Raw genomic sequence first — 19,994 nt, 5'->3', positions numbered from 1 at the left:
TTTAAGGACGGAGGAGGATGAGCGGCGTGGAATTGGGGATTTTTGGGGAGAAGACACAAATATGGGTATGCTTGGTACAAGCACAAATTTTGTGCTTGGTAGTGAGGTGGTACAATCCCCTCCACTCATTCAAATGGGGGACCACATTCACATAAGTTGAGGAATACATGAGGATATGCAACCATTTGAATGAGTGGAGGTGATTGTGCCACCTCACTACCTAGCATAATTTTTTGTGCTTGGTACCAAGCATACCCATTTTTCTTATATATATATATAAACACACATACAATCAACACAGACAAAAAGGGGAACAGAAGGGAGACGGTTCCAACCTACTTGAAGGATTAAACATACTGGGGGAAGAAAAGTGTGATGATATTTATGGTAAATGAGATGTTCAAAACACACACGTACAAAGTTTCAAAGTCATATGACATCAAGAAAGTAAATATATCTGCTGTAAGAATTGCTTTAAGTTATAAGGGAAATACACAAACCCACAAACATGCGTCTCCTTTGAACGAAAATAAGCCTCTAGTTTCAGCTCTCATACATTTCTCTCTTTTATCATTTCTTGCCTCCCTCATATAGACATGGATCACTCAAGCTGAGACTCTGCTTCAACAAACTCAAAATGCCGCCCACCCTGACGCTGTGGTCTTGGTTGACCTCGACCCAGTTGTAGAAGGCAGGCTTCTCTGCAGATCAATCACAAGTAAATGTCATAACATCAACAAATCCTTTCTTCCAATTTTTTGGGTCAGCGCATGATTCCTATCCTCCACTTGTTTCTTCCGAGAGCTATCTACTCCACTAATTTTTTCCGTCACAGCAAAATTTAATTTATCAAAATTTATAACTCAACTGAAAAATTGATGCTTAATAACTAACCCTGATCAAGCAAACACCTATAGATGCAGGATGATAACTTTTTGATGTCCCTATCTTAGGTATTCGTCACCTATTCATTATTATCTCTAAAATATAAGTAAAGTAACAGATTTCGAGTACAATGCACTTGGACCTAGTCCAAGTGCTGCAATAGCAGAACCAGAACCAGAACCATATAGGGTTTAACTCCCTGAAAAGAAACTTTGTAGTATATAAAGTATACTTCATAATGATTCACTAAAAAATTCAATTAAAGCTGTGAAAAGTTGAATGACCAAATTCCGGATACAACCTTTAGAGAACAGATGGTTGTTTATCTATGGTTGGATCGAAACAGGAAGCATGAATGAAATCTGTGACCACAACAAAAGAGTAACCACAACAAAAAAGTGGGAAATTCTTAAGTCTTAACAGTAACCACAACAAAAGAGTCTGCAAAAAAAAAAATCTAGCTCTCAATATGACAATGTCAATCATCAAAAAATTTCTTATGTAAACGCTCACCCCAAAAAATAATGGTCATTGAGATGGGGGTCCTGATCTCCATGTCAGGTCCACTCTGATAAAAAAAGTAGCGCCAAACCAACTCGTGTCGGTTAGCTTATCAAGTTTGAGTTCTAATCTTTAAATCGTTCCACCTCAATCTGACACAACTACCTCCCTATGTACACTTAGTATATAAGCATGGACGGAGCTAGAAAGGTTTCAAGATAGGGCATGCGGCTTGCCTCAATTATTAAAGTTTTAATATCGTTTTGTCTAATCCTTATGCTAATGTTACATAGCTTTAGTTTTCTTGTCCATTTTCAACTATCTAAAATTTCCATATATGTTAGTAAAAAAATAAAAATGTCAACTAGAAAAGATTTATAATTTCGTTTTATTGATTTACTGATTATTTATTTCCTCTAGTGAAAACTGTAACCACATAGTAATATTTTCATCATTATTTTTTTTACTGTTATCCTAATTGCTCCTTATCCGGTTGAGTTTCTTGCCCATCCTGCTACATAAGAAAACATTAGAATCAAACTTTGTAACTACTATAGATAATAAGAAAGGCCTACCTGAATCTGGGAAAGATCTGATAAAGGATCAACCGGTCGCCTTGCAGGTTCTGTGGAATCCTTGACATCAGCACCATGACCTGACTTCATCCGAGCAATAGCAGGGTCATTAGGTGGAGGCGGAAGAGGAGACCTGATCTTCCCAGTTGTAGCAGGTGGGGGTGAAAGAAGCAGTCCTGGTTTTTTTGCACCAGAGCCTCCGGCAGATAAGCCAGCAGCTGAGAGCATGCCAGTTCCAGCAGTTGGCTTACTTTTCACATTTATCCTGATAGTTTCACCTTCCTAAATAACATTAAAATTCCACCAAATCAAGAGTTAAAACAGCTGGGAAAAAGATTAACCAAGCAGCATATTCAGTGAGTAAGATTTTTTTAATACAAGTACAAATTAGCAGCCAACAGAAGAGGAAGAAACAACCTTGCTATTTGGCACGCAAGATGGGCGCGCAGCCCATCTCGTGTGCCACAAATAGGGGGGGGGCCCACTCTGGCTGTGGGTCACACCACCCTATTGTGGCACGCGAGACGGGCTGCGCGCCCATCTTGCGTGCCAAATGGCATTTTCCAGGAAGAAAAGGATCTGTCAGGTGAAAAAAAGGACAGGTGAGACAATCAGCCTCAATGTGGACTGTACATCACATGCAATCATGCTAACAAGCCGCCAAGGGGTGCAGTAGCATTCTGGATCATAGTTTACGGAGGGAACAAAGAGCCACTAGAAATTATGTAGCAAATATATCTGTCTGCTACTGAAAACTTCCTCCTGATTTTGTCTGTTTTTGCTTTTATATTTTGCCTCCTGGCTTGTATGCTGCTTTAGAGATGAAAAGCAGTTGCTTATAGCAAACATTAACATCTACTTGCTTAATCCAGAACAGGAGCATGGAATATCTGGATATTCACTCAGGTTAGATGGGCTTATAAATAGTATTGCTATGTGGTACGTACTTTTACCGCCCATAAACTAGCCTTCAAAGTTACAAAGGCTGAAAGTCTTAGCTACCTATTTACCTCTAATACTTGGTTGGTTTTTTATATCATGACGATGGCTATTGGCTTGTCATTTAAACGTTGGTACATGATAATGATGCCCTCAACAGAATTGTACTCAATGAATCATAGCTTACTACAAATTTGCTTGAGAACACTTGGATTACGTCTAGCATTGTCGGTCCTTTTATATAATGGTGCTCTAGGACTACACTGTTGAACACTAAATCCTAAATATCCAACTTTTACGCATTAAGAAAGAAGAAACCCACTGTAGTGCCTCCAAACTGGATAAGGAAAGAAATAGTCCTTGCAGCAATTGATACTTTAATACGAAAAGGAAGTTCTATATTACGTCTTAAATTAATGATAACTGAAGTGGTGTAGATCACAAAAAGAAAAAATTTCAAATTGTTTGTATATCCATATGAATGCCACAAGAAAAAGAATCATAAAGTCTATTTGCATGCTTATTACTTAAAAAAAGTATACAAATTGCTACTGAGGTACATAGCATTGCAGAAGGGTTACAACTTACAAGAGCTTAGATTGAGAGGATTGTGTGTGCAGTTCTAATAGGTAGACTACTATTCTCGTATATTGAGCCCTTATATGAGCTTATTTGAAAATTTGACCGACAACCATAGATTATATAGATATGATGATATTGTTCATCCCGTATATATAGTAGGCCAAATACTTCATGTATAGCTACATATACAGTATGTAGGGCAAGCATGAGTTAATGAATCAGTTTTATTTCTTCTTTTTTCTGATTTAACAATTAGAGCAATATGTCCTCTACACTGTCTTTCATAGTTGGGAGCATTTCACTAATCATGCATCTAGAGAGACTTGTCCAAACATACAAGGATGCTATAAGAGCTAATATAAGTAAATGTGGCTGGTATATGCAACAATGATAATACAGTCAGGTCTTTTAAGGTGAGAAACTTAAGCATCTGCAGTTCAGTTATGATCTCTGTTACGCCCTGACGACCAAAATCATAACTATCATATGTCATTAAGATCAGTAGATCACAAAATTCAATCTATCGCAAAAAATTGAAACCATCTGGCTTCCCATTCATCTGGGCAGCAAGTTCAGTCTGGATTTCAACCTCGAGATGAGTTGGCATTAAGTCGGTCCGGTTGCGAAAACGTCCGGAATTACAGGGCCGGTCCCAATACAGCCCAGAACAGACCTGTCTGGTACGGTTCTGAGACGAACCAGTGCACTCGTGCCCCAGAAAAAACTCAGGCCCAAGATTTTATAGACCATCCAACAAAGTTTCATTCAAACTGTTACACTGAATGATCATATGGTGCAAGTATGATGCCACGTGGGTTACACGAACTTATATCACCAACACTGTATGAAGACACCAAGTGATTGTACATTACGAGAAGGTTAAGAATGAAATCACTTATACAGTGAGATATAACTAGCTAATGCTTACCCAAATGAAGAGCACTTGTCATGAAGATAACAGTACCTGCAAATAAACCTTGAAGATTTCCTGCTATATATCTCAAGGTAACTTGATAAATAGACTAGTAATAGAGGGTCCAACATTAAGATGTTCCCCTATCACAAAATTTCCAAATCTGTCAAAAAACCGTACTTTGATGAATATTGACCCACGTAAAAGTTGCCATTGGCGAAAAGTTTCCATACTGAGTGGATGCAAAAGTTCAAGAGATGACTGGCATATTGGGAATACTTGTTAGCATGAGATAATGGGCTTCAAGGTTTCATTTATTTTTTAATATGAACCCACTAAGACCTGACCCCTTAATGAATTGGCTAAAATAGACAGGTTTAAAAGGCTATTTATAAATGTCAAATCATTTCACATCCTAATGAGTCAAGGAAAGAAGATAACCCTTAATATTCTATGCTGAGAATATATTACAAATTCGCAGAATTACTCATAATCTACCAAGTTCCTTGGTCAGATGTTAAGATAATAGTAGGCGCTCCACATCCTAATTAGTTAACTGGCTAGGCCAGTAGGCCCCCATTTCATCTGGGCATAAAATTGAGTACAGACAAGAGAAAGCAGGTTGTGAAGTGTAATTTAGATTGAAGGCATAAAGAACCAACATCATTCTTCTCATCAGCTAGACAGCTAGCCTTCTACTTTTGCATAAACCCCTCTCGCGTTCGACATTGCCTTGCCAACTATATGACACCAAGTACCTGAAGTAAAAGAGCTGCGTAGACACCTAGCTGTCAATGTTAACTCGATCCTTTGCATAAGAGTTGCAATTCATATCAAATACTTGACAGAAAACATTATAAATTGTGATAATGGAGTCTTCACATTCTCAGGAAGAGGTGTAACTGTAAACAAACCAATCTTGATAGCCTAGATATGTGCAAGCTAAAGTGAACATTCTCTGAGCTATTTCAAGTTGAGTGATCTTTGCTCTATATCCAAATTTCAGCCTTGGGTTGGAAATAGACATGAGCTCATCATCAGCATCTCAATATAATTATTGATCTACCTAGCACTTGTAGAATAACCCAGACCAAACAAGGAAAGTTACTTCCTAATAGCTTATTCCACATTCTCCTATATTAATGACAATACCTAGCACTTGTAGAATAACCCAGACCAAACAAGGAAAGTTACTTCCTAATAGCTTATTCCACATTCTCCTATATTAATGACAATACCTAGCACTTGTAGAATAACCCAGACCAAACAAGGAAAGTTACTTCCTAATAGCTTATTCCACATTCTCCTATATTAATGACAATACATGAAACAATACCAACATTCTGGTTGGAAAACAGGTCGGGAGTCATCCCTGTTCCTAGCACAAATCAGCTGACAACCTTAAGCACAACCACTCGCTCTTTGTGCTAGTAGTCTCACCAATAAGCTAAATCGTGTGCCTCCAACTGGTCCATACATATAAGGACTGACCAATATATTCTCGGCAAACACTAAGTCTTGGATATTCAACACAAAAAGCTCTTCCTTCCAAATTAATGAATTATAGAATATCAAATTCTTGTATATCAGAAAAATGAGTGCACATGCATCACATCAAGGAAACTGGAATTTACAGAGAGCAGGTCAGCCATCGAAGCTGATCTTTGGAGACTAAAATATAAGCCCTACATATATAAATTTATCCTCATCCTCATATTTCTCTCAGTTAACACGTGACCGAATACTACTCTGAAGCTAAATACCAAAGCCCTAAGAACTTCAGCTATCGTGCTAAATTCATGAATCATGCTCACCGCTACTAAATTCCAAACATATTACATCTAACCTACAATTCCATCACAAAATCAAAGCTTTAAAGCTCAAAAATCACACCAACTAGAATGTAATCAATATGATCCCTGATGCAAATATTTGAAGTGTGTTTCCAGTCAATCATCAGAACAAGATTATATTTTCTTGGTTTTATGATCGGTTATTATTGATTGTGATACTGGATAATAATGCAACCTATCAGCTCAATACTCATGTGGAGATGCTTAATAAGGCAGAATTTGGAGTATTAGAAGAGTGGTTATGCATGCAGTTATGCTGCCCTCTAATTGGCAGCAGTAATAAAAATGGATAACTGCATATATACCTCGTGTATTATACATCCATTGCAACTTATCACACTTCGTTTTAGATATTAACAAGTAATCATTTGATTAACAAACTTAAAACTCTCCCTCTCCCTCTCCACGATACTGTGATAGATTGCAATCGAACTACAGTATAGGGAGTCTATCAACAATTAATCCTACTAAACAGTATCCAGAAGCAACACAAGTCTAAAGACTAATATACACGTAGAAAATATCTAGACATACACACCTATTCTCTTCCTCTCCTGTTCTATCAATCAGCACACAGTAGAACACTAATATGAGTTCTAGTACCAAAGTCCTTGGAAACTTGAGTAACAATAAAAATTCAATCGCCCTAAAGTGAAATTGCAGCGATAGAACCAGTATAGTAACGAATCATGCTAACCGCTACTTAATTCCAAATCCCATTACATCTAACCTAACAGTCCCATCGCAAGATCAGATCTTTAAGACTTCCAACCAAGCATCCTAAAATAGTAATATGACTGGTCATCGTAAATCCTAATGCGCACATGGGTTAGAAAGTTCTACACAGATCGGCATCAAATTCCGTGGAACAACTTCGGGCTGTCATAATAGTGTTCAGCTGCAAAATCGAACGTGAAACTCAAATCAATAACCACCAAAATCCGAATACCTTGAGGCGATGGTTGACGGCGGGATGAATATCAATCTTCCCACCGTCCTCCCCCTCCTCCCCTCCCTCCCCCTCTCCCTCCCTCCTCACATGCTTCTCATGATCCGACAACGCCACATTGAAATCAAACGCCTCGTTCCTCTCCCCAAACCCTAGCCCTACGAAGGCGTGCTTCCCCGTCCCATCCTCGATCTTCAGCACGAAATACCTCGACGAATCGAGCACGGTCTCCACGGAGCTCTCCCTCTGTCCGGGGAGCACGAAGCAGGCGGCGAAGAGATCGCCGGAGTTGGGATCCTCAAGCCTGATCTCGCAACTCGCCGCACTTGTAACCGCCGCTGCTCGATCGAGGCGGGATCTTGAAGACCGAGACCTCTCGGACCACCAGCAGAGTGTGCTCGAAGGATTCGTCGTCCTGGTCGAATGAAGGCGATGACGACATGGCGTTCGAGATTTGGACTGAGAGAAACCTGGACGGGATTTTGATTCCTTTCTCGTTGGGGAAAAGGTTTATTATAGAGATTGATATCGCTCGACGGTCACCAACATTATTAAATTTTTTATTTTGCCCCTCCAGTCCTATTAACTATAAAATAATTCGATAATTAATAAATTTTGTTTAATTTTTTATAATAAAGCTAGAAAACATTTATATCTGCGAAATGTCTGAGATTAAAATATTACTACAGGTTGAACAGTACACAAAGGGGCCGAAAAATCCACTGTAGCATTTAAGGCATGTTTAGTTTCTAATTTTCACAATGTGCGTAAACGGTGTTTATGAAGGAAAAATCATTATAATGCGAACAATATGGCTAAGGCTGACAGTTTTACTATAAGGGGGTGTTTGGTTCAATTTCTATAAATTATAGGAAATGTTTTCCATTTAAAATATGATTTTCTTGTATTTCTTAAAAAAATTATAGGAAAAGTTTTGAGAAATAAAAAAGTACCAATTTTCTTCTTTTTTGTACTTTGCTTGTTTGGTTCAAAACAAGAAAATAGCTCATAACTTTATAGAAAATAACAAGATTTGGTAGGTTTTTAATTAAATATGGTATGTGTCATATTTCTGGTGATTTCCTCTCATTTTGAGAGGAAATTGCTTTTTGTAAAATTTGGTAGGTTTTGATATTTTATAGAAAATATTTCTGTAAATTTTTTGTTGAACCAAACACAATTTACAGAAATCTCTGAAAAACTTTTAATTACAAATTTGCCATTGTCAGATGTTTTGAGAAAAGTTTTCTCAAAAAGTGTGCAACCAAACAGCCCCTAAGATGAACAATAATTTTAATATGAATCATACTGTTGTAAGAACAATATTTTTATTGTAGCACAAGTAGTAATTTGAAGATTTTGCTTTTAAGTTAAAAACAACATATGACAGGTAATCAATTACATTTTATCTTAATTAATTGGATTTTTTTTACGGTTTTGAATTAAAATATCTAAACCCGCTTCCTTTCTCAGAGTGGAAGGGGGAATTTTCAGCTAATGAACAAAATGAAAAATCTTAAATCACCACATTGGTACTTTTAGTAGGCCCATATTTACATTGTGATATTTTTTTTTCACTTGCAACATTATAATATTAATGTTGACTTTTGCCATCAATTTAGCGGTATTATACATTAGAAAAATAACAAGATTGGTAATTTTTTATTGAGGAAAAAAATAATCAAATTGTTAATTTCGATATTAATACTATAATATAGCTAGTGAAAGGGAAAAAAACCATGTTGTAAACAAGGTTCTCCTAATGTCAATTTGGTATTTAAGGAGTTGTTAATAAAAAATATTTCGTCAACAGCCCAACAGGTCACGACAAAGTCGTGTAGCTCCCCGGGGGGGCGTGATTTGATTCTCATGTGTGCCAAATGTGTAGCAGATGTGGTTGCGGGTGTTGTTTATGTACGCTAAAGACACATTTTTCTTAAAAGAAAACGAAAAATACTTCTTAACATTTTGCGTATTTGAATTTAATGTTGCAAATTTTGAGAGTATATTAGTAAATACGTAGATATTGAGGATAAATTTGCAAATATGATTACGCAGCACCGAGCAGGAGTGGGGAGAATGTGGGCTTAATAGCCAGAGAGAGTATTTTATTTCCCTTTTGTTGTGGATTTTTTTTTAAAGTTTAGGGGGTCGGAAAATGCGGAAAGATTGCGTAAAGCTCGCTCGACAATCGAACCTTACTTGCAAGGGCCCATTCTTTGTGGGCCCCACATAAAGGGTTTGGCAGTGGGCCGATGTCAAACAGCATATCTCACCTTCCGCTCTGCGTTGACTGTACGCGTACAAATACACGCAAGTTTACGCGTATTTCACCTTCTCTAACTGTTTTTACCATTTTACCCCTTTCCTTTTTTACGCGTTGCTGAAGATTAACGCGACCTTGTAAAATAGCGGAGGATGAACGCTACCACCCAAAAAAAAAAAACATATAAATTAAAATTAGGCTCGGCTTCGTCTATAAATACAGCTCTCATCCTCTTTCTTCCCTCTCTATCTCCTTTCAAAAACTCAGCAGATGGATGATGCTCAATCTAGGTTAAATTAGGGTTTCGAATCAGTGTATTGCAGTCTAAGCAAAGATCAAAGTTCATTGAAGGACAACGAATGGTCTGGGGTTTTCTGTGGAATTTTGAAAGAAAAGAGGTATTTCTTTCTCCCTCTTAACTCTCTTCTCTTGTTTAAACTAGGGTTTCGAATTACTAATTGCAGTACCGCTGAATGTCTGGATCATCGGTGGGCGATGGATTAGGTTTTTTTTAAGGACTTTGAAGGAAAATTGGGTTCAGAGAGAGTAATGGCTAAAAGTGTTGGGCAATTGGGTGGTTTTTGGTGAAGTGTTGGACAATTTACCTGAAATTTTCAGTCAACACTGAAATTATGCTGATATTTGTTTTCCTTCTTCTCTTCATCTTTTTCTATTGAGGATTTTGTTCTAGCTGATTGATCAGCATGTGTTTGTTGCAGAAAGGAACAATCTTGGATTGAGGAGGAAGCTAAAGATGCTCCTTCATGCAGTCCTGCACTTCAGCCAATTCCTTCCCCTTTTTTTTTTCATGTCAAGAAATTTTGGGATACTAGTTGCTGAAGGAAGAAGCTAAAGACCTTGCCACCAGAGGCTTGGGAGAAATGTTGCTGATGAAAAATAAAGTTTTTTCCCCTCCTCACGCTAACTTTTGGAGTTAAATTTCTCTACCTGTTAGAATCTCTTAATTAACTGTATTTCATCAATTTTAGGATCATCCTGGGTTTCAAGGTGTCCAATGGAACAAGCTCTATCATGAGGCTGCATTATCCTTAAGTGAAGGATGAACTGGATCCTCAAAATTTCAAGAAGTTTGGGGAGGTAAAATACCAATAAATTGGTTTACTTTCTAACAGAATATGTGTATCTTGCAGTTTGACAATCGTGCTTAAACTTCTTCAATACAAGACCCTTGAAGAAAGGTAAAATAGATAACTTTCAGCGACTGAATCTTTTGTTTGCATAGAAGAGTCATTGTTCGTTCTTCCTGTCCTGAAAATAAATTTCAAAATTTCAGGTTCTCATTGTTTACTCTATCATGTAACATACTGATGTATTTTTGAATTTCATTTGCTTCATTTACTCTATCATATAACATACTGATCTAATTTTGAATTTCATTTGCTTCTTGAGGGTAGATGTAGTAGCTACTAATGCATGCTTAATTGGTTTGTGTACCCTTACATGTTACAGTATAAGTTATGCATATATTGCATAGGTCTATCTACATTACTAGCAAGTTTGTGCCTTGTGACTATCATACATTACTAATGTCGATTATATTTATTCTGCTCTTATATTGCATCTGATTGTTTGTTTGTTTGATGTTCTTAACATGACTATTTAAATGATGACGTTTTGTTTTGTTTTTTCTTTCATCCCATTCCCCAAGTAGGGGAACAGTTCCTCTAAAATTTGATGGTTTTGTGAATCCAACCTGTTATACATCTTGAACAAGGTTATTTACCATATCTTTAGTACCTTTTCCATGGTTAGTGGAATCAAAAGCTAATTAAACTGGATGATCTGATTATCTTTTTCACTTATATTACTAACTGCAGAAACTTTTCAAATCTGAATGAAGCCCAAGGGTATAATGACAGTGGCGGGTCCTACAAACTGACGGACAAGTGCACTCACAACAGTAACGGCTGGCAACACTTGCAAAAGAACAGAAGAACACTGGTAACTGCCATCTACATCATTTTACACCATCTTCTAAATGATACTGGTTATGATTTTTTTGATAATACTTGGGCATGATTGTTTAATAGCTTTTGCTGATTGAGCTTATCAGTAATGCTATATTAATGGATACACTTCTAAAAACTTTTAGATCATATGTGTGTGCGCGAGCGCGTGCGTGTGCACGTATGCGCGTGTGGTGTGTGATTCAGAGATGTTATCAGGTTGAGTATAGTTGTCTTGTTTCCAATTATTACAGGTCCACTCCACTATTGACACACCTGAGAATATTGCTCCTGAGGTTCTATTGAAGAAGGGTGAGGATTCCTATTCAGTACCGGTTAGTGCATATTTATATATTTAAATTCTGGACTAGGTGGTCATTTGACGCTATGATGTATGAAATGTTTGTGGGTTATCCCTCCATTTTATCCGATGAACCATTAGCAATATATAGGAAAGTAACTGTCAACCATAGTTGTCGAATATTGATCTTTTATTTAGCTACTAAGTAAACTATACCTATTAAATAAATTATATTCCCAATACTCACTTTCACATTTAATTTGAAGGTTTTCTCTTTTCATGCACTTTGTTCATGATACAGTACTTTGAGTTACCTTTACAAGATTGTAGCAGATGCATGCCCACTTGACAATTTACACTGAACTTTCTGACATCCTTCGACCAGCTTTAGATATAATTATTTAGATTGAAGTTATCTCAACTAACAACCCTCTAAAAGGTCATTAAAAATAGTAATAAAACTGCTGGAAGAGATTACTAGTTAGTTGAGTAAACTAAAGGGGACAAGAGATGTACGGAGCACATTTTACTACATCACAATAAATCTAGTCATGTTCATTTTATGGGCTTAGTGGTTTATAAATATTTGCTTCAAATTATAGAGGTAATAATCTAGCTTCCTGTGGTACTTAAAATAATATAAGCATAACAGAGCATAAAATGCAACTGTACCTCTAGGTACAATCATGCAGCTACATGAAGAGGTTCTTGCATTTTCCTCAATCTACAACGTTCTGATCAAATAATTTATCATTGACCGCATATTGTTATCATATTTTTCTTTGATGACATCATCCCTACCTATTTTTTATTCTTTTTAACCTCACTTAGGAAGATAGGGGCTTTATGCTGGCGGAAAGTATCATAGAGGTAGATAAGAGAAGAAGGTGACATGAGATTGAAGATGTTGCAATTCATGCAGATCTCCTTGAAAGATTATTATTGTTCTTTTATGCTTACTATAATAAATACACAGACAGATATACCTCGCAGGGAAATACGGAGCACATTGAGGATATTTTGGGTAGACATAAGAGATAATGAAAGAGGACTGTGATTGAGGTAGATGGGGTTGTCTTCACCTAATTTTACCAGCGCAGCATATGCTGAACCTTTTAGACTTTATAATAATGTAACTTTCTACTGTAGTTCAAAATTTAAAAATATAAACAAATCTAACATAAATCATCTTGTTGGGGGTGAGGATGGAAGTCAGAGACACTGGACGAGTTGAAGAGGAACAAGTAGATGTTGGGCTGAGAAATAGCATATAACCATAGGTATGAATCTGAGGAAGACTGAGAGGAGATTATCTTCTCTAAACCTTACGAAGGCATTTCACATCAAAGTTTTTTAACCTCTAAATATTAAGGACTTTCTAGCTGAGGATCTGATGCCGAAGATGGAAAGATGTTATCTCTCAATCTTACCCAGACATTTTATAGTCAAAACATTCAGACCAGTGGCAGTAACTATTGGGTACTTAACTTCCACGTAATACATTTTTCATTTATTTATTATCTTGTTTGGATTTAGTTGGGTCAGGTTGGGTCTGCCTAGTTGCATAAGCATATAACCATAGGTATGAATCTGAGGAAGACTGAGAAAAGATTATCTTCTCTAAACCTTACGAAGGCATTTTACATCAAAGATTTTTAACCTCTAAATATTAAGGACTTTCTAGCTGAGGATCTGATGCGGAAGATGGGAAAACGTTACCTCTCAATCTTACCCAGACATTTTATAGTCAAAATATTCAGACCAGACATTATTGGGTACTTAACTTCCATGTAATACATTATTTATTTATTTATTATCTTGTTAGGGTTTAATTGGGTCAGATTGAAACATTCAGACCAATAACTATCGGGTACTTAACTTCCACGTAATACATTTTTCATTTATTTATTATCTTGTTTGGATTTAGTTGGGTCAGGTTGGGTCTGCCTAGTTGCATAAGCATATAACCATAGGTATGAATCTGAGGAATCTAAGAAAAGATTATATTCTCTAAACCTTAAGAAGGCATTTTACATCAAAGTTTTTTAACCTCTAAATATTAAGGACTTTCTAGCTGAGGATCTGATGCGGAAGATGGAAAAACGTTATCTCTCAATCTTACCCAGACATTTTATAGTCAAAATATTCAGACCAGACACTATTGGGTACTTAAGTTCCATTTAATACGTTATTTATTTACTTATTTTCTTGTTAGGGTTTAATTGGGTCAGATTGGGTCTGTGTAGTTGCATAGCGTCTGGCCAGCCCAGGTGAAAAATTGGTGGGTATGCTAAATTTGTTGGCAGAGATGTAACTCAAGGTTGCTGATAGCGGATAGTGTCGCGTTGCGGCAAGGTAACGTTAAGGCTATTTGGGGTTATTGCGGTAAAATAACGGCTAATAGCTCTTAGTCAAAGAGTGGTCAAATACAAATATATATTTTAATATTCTAAAAAATAAGAAAAATTACAAAAAAATCTAAATATTCTACAAATGCATGTTTGATGCCTAAGCATGAAATAGATGTGTAACAATTGCATAATATTAATAAAGTACTATAATTCTAAAGAATAAAAATGTACCTGGTTATCAAGAAGATTGTTATTTGTCCAATTCCTTCAACTTTTAAGTCTCTAATATAAAAATTCTCAACAGTAGAAAAACATTGATTAGTAACATCATCATTATATTAACTACTATAAATTTGACATAAAAAACAAAACCTTCAAGTATAGATAAATGAGCAAAGTAAGATAATATCATGATAGGTAAATGAGGCGGTTGTGTTGTGTTGCTGGAAATGGAGAGAGGTGGTTGTGTTCCTGCTAGAAATGGAGGCAACCGGAGGTGGTGTTGCTGCTACCGGAGAAGGTGGTTTCAACCTCTAATGGAGGCGGCGAGGGAGGTGGTCGCCGGAAGAGGTAAGAGAGAGACGTGGTGTTGCTACTGGAAAGTGGAGATGGAGTCGACCGGAGGTGAGAGAGAGAGACGATGTTGCTGAAGGCTGCGGGGAGGGAGTGATGCGAACGGGGTTCATCCCCATGATGAATTAATATGGATTTAATCCATGAAGATTTTGTGGTTGACTACATGCATGCATTGATAGATTATCTTTCTCCATGCATTGGGAAAAGGAAGGGCTAGTCTTTGGACTTCCTCATGTAATGAATGTGGTTTACTCAAAAGGCATATCCTCCCTATAAATAGAGGGGAGATGGTGAAGATTAAAAACAAGAAGCAAGAACAAGAACTACATACAATCTGTAATCCTCAAGTGAGTTTGAGAGAAAGTTATAATCCTCAAGTGAGTTTGAGAGAAAGTAAGTGAGTTTGAGAGAAAGTTATAATCCTCAAGTGAGTTTGAGAGAAAGTGATCCTCAAGTTAAGTTATACCAACTTGAGAGAGTTATAATCCTCAAGTGAGTTTGAGAGAAAGTGATCCTCAAGTTAAGTTATACCAACTTGAGAGAAGATTCATTGTAAATTTTTCATTTGATTATAGTAGAAACAGTGAAGAAGGGGCGGATGAGGATGTAGGCTCAATTTGAGCTGAACCTCGGTAAAGCTTGTGTGTGCAATCTCTCTTTGTGTTTTTTTCTCTTCTATTTTTGTTCTCATCTCATCACAAAGACGGGAAAGATCTTGTTGTACTGTTTATTTCCCAACAGTGGTATCAGAGCGAGGTTGCTAATCTTCTTGTGTTGAGATAAAAACTCCCATCGGTGACGTTCGAATGATCAATTTGAATGGCCGCAATTGGATGATATGGAAGGCGAAGATGATGGATCTTCTATATTGCAAGGACCTTTATGCACCAGTTGAAGGTGAATCCTCCAAGGCAGAGTCCATATCGGCAGATGATTGGAAGAAGCTTGATCGGAAAACCATTGGCACCATTCGGCAATGGGTGGATGACACTGTATTCCACCATGTGTCAAATGAGACTTTGGCGAACAGCTTGTGAAAGAAATTTAAAGATCTCTACGAAAGAAAGACCACTGGCAACAAAGCTTTCTTGATTCGGAAGCTTGTCAATCTCAAGTTCAAGGAAGGTGATTCTATATCTGAACATTTGAATGAAATTCAAAGTATTATAAATCAACTTGCAACCATGAAGATGGTGTTGGAAGATGAGCTTTAAGCCCTTCTTTTGCTTAGCCCGTTATCAGATAGTTAGGAGACGCTGGTGGTGTCTCTTAGCAACTCCGCACCCGACGGAGTTGTATCCATGAACCAAGTTACAAGCAGCCTCTTGAATGAAGAAATACGAAGAAAGTCCTCTGGATCATCCCATTCTCATGCTCTTGTTACCGAGAACAGGGGGAGGAGCAAATATCGACAGCCTCAGAATCGAGACAAATCAAGAGGAAAATCAAAGGCTAGAAAGGACATTAGTTGCTATCACTGCGGGAAGAATGGACACATAAAACAGGAATGCCGCAAGCTCAAGCGAGAACAAAAGGAAGGAAAGACCAATGAAAAACAAGAAATGAATGGAAGTGCCGTCGTTGTCAGTGACAATGAAATTGTGCTTTTTTCGGCATGTGAAGACTGTGCAAATCTCACTTGCCAAGACTCGGAATGGGTGATTGATTCTGGTGTCTCCTACCATATTACTGCCCGGAAGGACTACTTCACTTCGCTTCGTGAAGGTAATATTAGAATGGTAAAAATGTGTAACAAAACTCTTCCCAAATTCTTGGTATTGGAAATATTTGTGTTACTATTAACCTTGGAATAAAGATGGTTCTAAAAGATATTAGATTTGTGCCCGATCTTCGTCTCAATCTTCTCTCTACTGGCAAGCTTGATGAAGAAGGATACACGAGTAATTTTGGTAAAGGATGTTAGAAGCTTACCAAATGATCACTTGTACTAGCGAGAGGAAAAAAGTGTTGCACTCTCTATAAGACTCAGTTTCACTTAGAGAATGATGAACTTGGAACAGTGGAAATTTGTGGCACAAGCGGCTTGGCCACATGAGCGAGAAAGAGCTACAAACTCTCGCAAGGCGACAACTACTTCCATCCATGCAAGGTACACCGCTATGCCACTGTGATCACTGTTTGATTGGGAAACAACATCGGGTAGCTTTTGTTAAAAAATATAACAAAAAGAAAACTAGCATATTGGACTTAGTCTATTCGGATGTATGCGGACCCATAAATAATAAAAACTTTTTGTGGTGTCTCATACTTTGTGACCTTCATAGATGATGCATCTAGAAAGGTGTGGGTGTATGACATAAAAATCAAATATCAAGTCTTTAAAGTTTTCAAAGACTTTTATATCAAAGTTGAAAGAGAAACCGGAAAGCTCTTGAAGTGTATTCACATTGAAAATGGTGGTGAGTATACTTCAAGGATGTTTGAAGACTATTGTTCTTTTTATGACATTAGACACCAAAAGACTGTTCCACACACACCACAACACAATGGGATTGCAGAAAGAATGAACCGCACAATTGTGAAAAGGATAAGGAGTATGCTATCTTTAGTTAAATTATCAAAAATATTTTGGAGAGAAGCAGTGCGAACAACCTGGTACTTGTTAAACATGTCCCCCTCAGCTCCTTTGGATGGAGATATTCCTGAAAGAGTTTGGAGTGGAAAGGATATTTCCTATTCTCACTTGCGGGTATTCGGGTGCAAGGCATTTGTACATGTACCTAAGGAGAAAAGAACAAAGCTTGATGATAAAGCTATTCCATGCATCTTCCTAGGATATAAAAATGATGAGTTTGTGTATAGGTTGTGGGATCCTAAAAATAAGAAAATTGTGTGGAGTAGGGATGTTGTTTTTTATGAAGATAAAACACTTGCTGATTTTGAAAAAGAAGAAGAGGCACAAAACACTCATATCATCTCAGATCCACTCTCTACACCGGTTATTTTTCCTTCTCCCATGCTAGAAAATAATGATTTTCAAGATATGCAAGAAGAAGAAATTACAGGTTTCCCAGATTTTGATCAGGGAGCATGAACATCCAGAGCCACCATATATAGATCAGCCACAAGTATCTCAGTTGAGACGGTCAGAGAGAGAACGACAACCTTCGACTAGATATCCTGCTTCAGAGTATACTATGGTAACAGATGCAGGTGAACCAGAAAGTTTCCATGAAGCACAAGTTCATGATGATCATGCAAAGTGGAAGAAAGCTATGCAAGAGGAGATGAATTTTTTGCATAAGAATCACACTTATGACTTGGTAGAGCTACATAAGAACAAAAAAGCCTTGAAGAACAAATGAGTGTTCAAAATCAAGAATGAAGGAAATGACCAAGTCAAGTACAAAGCTCGCCTCGTGGTGAAAAGTTTCAGTCAGAAGCAAGGTGTTGACTATGAAGAATTTTTTTCTCTTGTTGTAAAGATGTATTCTATTCGGGTTATTCTTGGTCTTGTTGCTTCTTAGGATCTTGAAGTTGAACAGTTAGATGTGAAGAAAACATTCCTCCATGGTGATTTGACAGAAGAAATCTATATGGAGCAGCCAGAGGGTTTCAAGGTAAAAGGCAAAGAACACTTGGTTTGCAAATTGATGAAGAGCTTGTACGGACTCAAGCAGGCACCTCAACAGTGGTATAAAAGGTTTGTTTCTTTTCTGCTTGACCATAGGTACAAAAGAACATCTGCAGATCATTGTGTTTGTGTTCAAAAGTTCTCGGATGATGATTTCATTATTCTCTCTTTATATGTTGATGATATGTTTGTTGTTGGAAAAGATAGGTCTAAAATTGATAGGTTGAAGAAAGAGCTGAGCAAGTCCTTTGACATGAAGGACTTAGGAGCAACACAACATATGTTGGGAATGAATATTTCTCGAGACAGAAGTGCGAGAAAGTAGTGGTTATCAAGAAAGATACATTGAACGTGTTCTGGAGAGGTTCAATATGTTGAACTCTAAGCCAGTTAGCACACCGCTAGTAGCTCATTTTAAGCTAAGTACACAACAAAGCCCTTCAAGTGAGAAGGAGGAGGAGGAGGAGATGAAGAGCATTCTATTTTCCTCGGCCGTCAGAAGTTTGATGTATTCCATGGTTTGTATAAGACCCGACATAACACATGCAGTTGGAGTGATAAGTCGTTATCTTGCCACTCCTAGTAAAGAACATTGAGTAGTAGTAAAGTGGATCCTAAGATATCTTAGAGGAACCTCTAAATATTCTTTATGTTTTGGAGATGGAAAACCTATCTTGAAAAGGCTACACTGATTCTGATATGGCAGGTGACTTGGACAAAAGAAAGTCCACATCAGGGTACTTATTTACCTTTCCAGGGGGAGCCGTATCATGGCAATCAAAGCTGCAAAAGTGTATCGCTCTATCCATCACAGAAGCTTAGTATATCGCTGCTACAGAAGCCAACAAGGAGCTTTTGTGGATGAATAATTTTCTGAAGGAGCTATCTCTCAAGCAAGAAAAGTACACTCTATATTGTGACAGTCAGAGCTCCATCGATTTGAGTAAAAATACTACCTATCACTCAAGGACAAAACATATCGACGTACGCCTTCATTGGATCCGTGATGCTTTGGAGAATCGTCTTATGCACATTAAGAAGATTGATAGAAGCCAAAATCCGTCTGACATAATGACGAAGCCTCTACCAAAAGAGAAGCATGACTTCTACCGAAGAAAGACAGGGATGACTACTGTTTGAAAACTTTCTCCTTATGAGGATGAAAGGGAAGATTGATAGGAACGGGGTCCATCCCCATGATGAATTAATATGAATTTAATCCATGGAGATTTTGTGCTTGACTACATGCATGCATTGATAGATTGTCTTTCCCCATGCATTGGGAAAAGGAAGGGTTAGTCTTTGGACTTTTCCATGTAATGAATATGGTGTACCCAAGAGACATATCCTCCCTATAAATAGAGAAGTGATGGTGAAGGTTGAAAACAAGAAGCAAGAACAAGAACCACATACAATCTGTAATCCTCAAGTGAGTTTGAGAGAAAGTTGTAATCCTCAAGTGAGTTTGAGAGAAAGTGATCTTCAAGTTTAGTTATACCAACTTGAAAGAAGACCATTTGTAAGCTTTCATTTGATTATAGTGAAAATGGTGAAGAAGGGACGGGTGAGGACGTAGACTCAATTTGAGCTGAACCTCGGTAAATCTTGTGTGCAATCTCTCTTTGTGTTTTTTTCTCTTCTATTTTTGTTCTCATCTCATCACAAAGATGAGAAAGATCTTGTTGTACTGTTTATTTTCCCAACAGGGAGGTGGTCGCCGGAATCAGAGAGGCAGGGGGGG

At 37.4% G+C, this 19,994-nt stretch overlaps 1 protein-coding gene and 1 long non-coding RNA gene across 6 annotated transcripts in view; one reads left to right on the top strand and one right to left on the bottom strand.

Annotated features, from left to right (window-relative positions):
• LOC109836361 (uncharacterized protein At1g03900) lies at positions 361–7,727 on the bottom strand. Its single transcript, XM_020404239.1, is given in 4 exon segments — positions 361–701; positions 1,962–2,243; positions 7,198–7,513; positions 7,515–7,727. Coding segments are annotated over 4 exon segments (792 nt in total). The 5' UTR covers positions 7,640–7,727; the 3' UTR covers positions 361–632.
• The window catches only part of LOC109836359, a 32,416-nt gene continuing 22,078 nt past the window's right edge, over positions 9,657–19,994 (top strand). Inside the window, exons 1-6 of one of the 5 annotated variants that reach the window (XR_002245931.1) lie at positions 9,657–9,861; positions 10,183–10,365; positions 10,453–10,662; positions 11,136–11,198; positions 11,302–11,425; positions 11,685–11,742. This is a non-coding gene — a long non-coding RNA (uncharacterized LOC109836359). Of the gene's footprint in view, positions 9,862–10,182; positions 10,366–10,452; positions 10,663–11,132; positions 11,199–11,301; positions 11,426–11,684; positions 11,766–19,994 lie in introns of all 5 variants that reach the window. The other 4 variants (XR_002245932.1, XR_002245933.1, XR_002245935.1 and 1 more) reach the window with 4 other exon arrangements.

Source organism: Asparagus officinalis, chromosome 4, assembly GCF_001876935.1.
Source record: "Asparagus officinalis chromosome 4, Aspof.V1, whole genome shotgun sequence".
Classification (NCBI taxonomy): domain Eukaryota; kingdom Viridiplantae; phylum Streptophyta; class Magnoliopsida; order Asparagales; family Asparagaceae; genus Asparagus; species Asparagus officinalis.
This window is presented reverse-complemented; position numbering and strand designations above follow the sequence as displayed.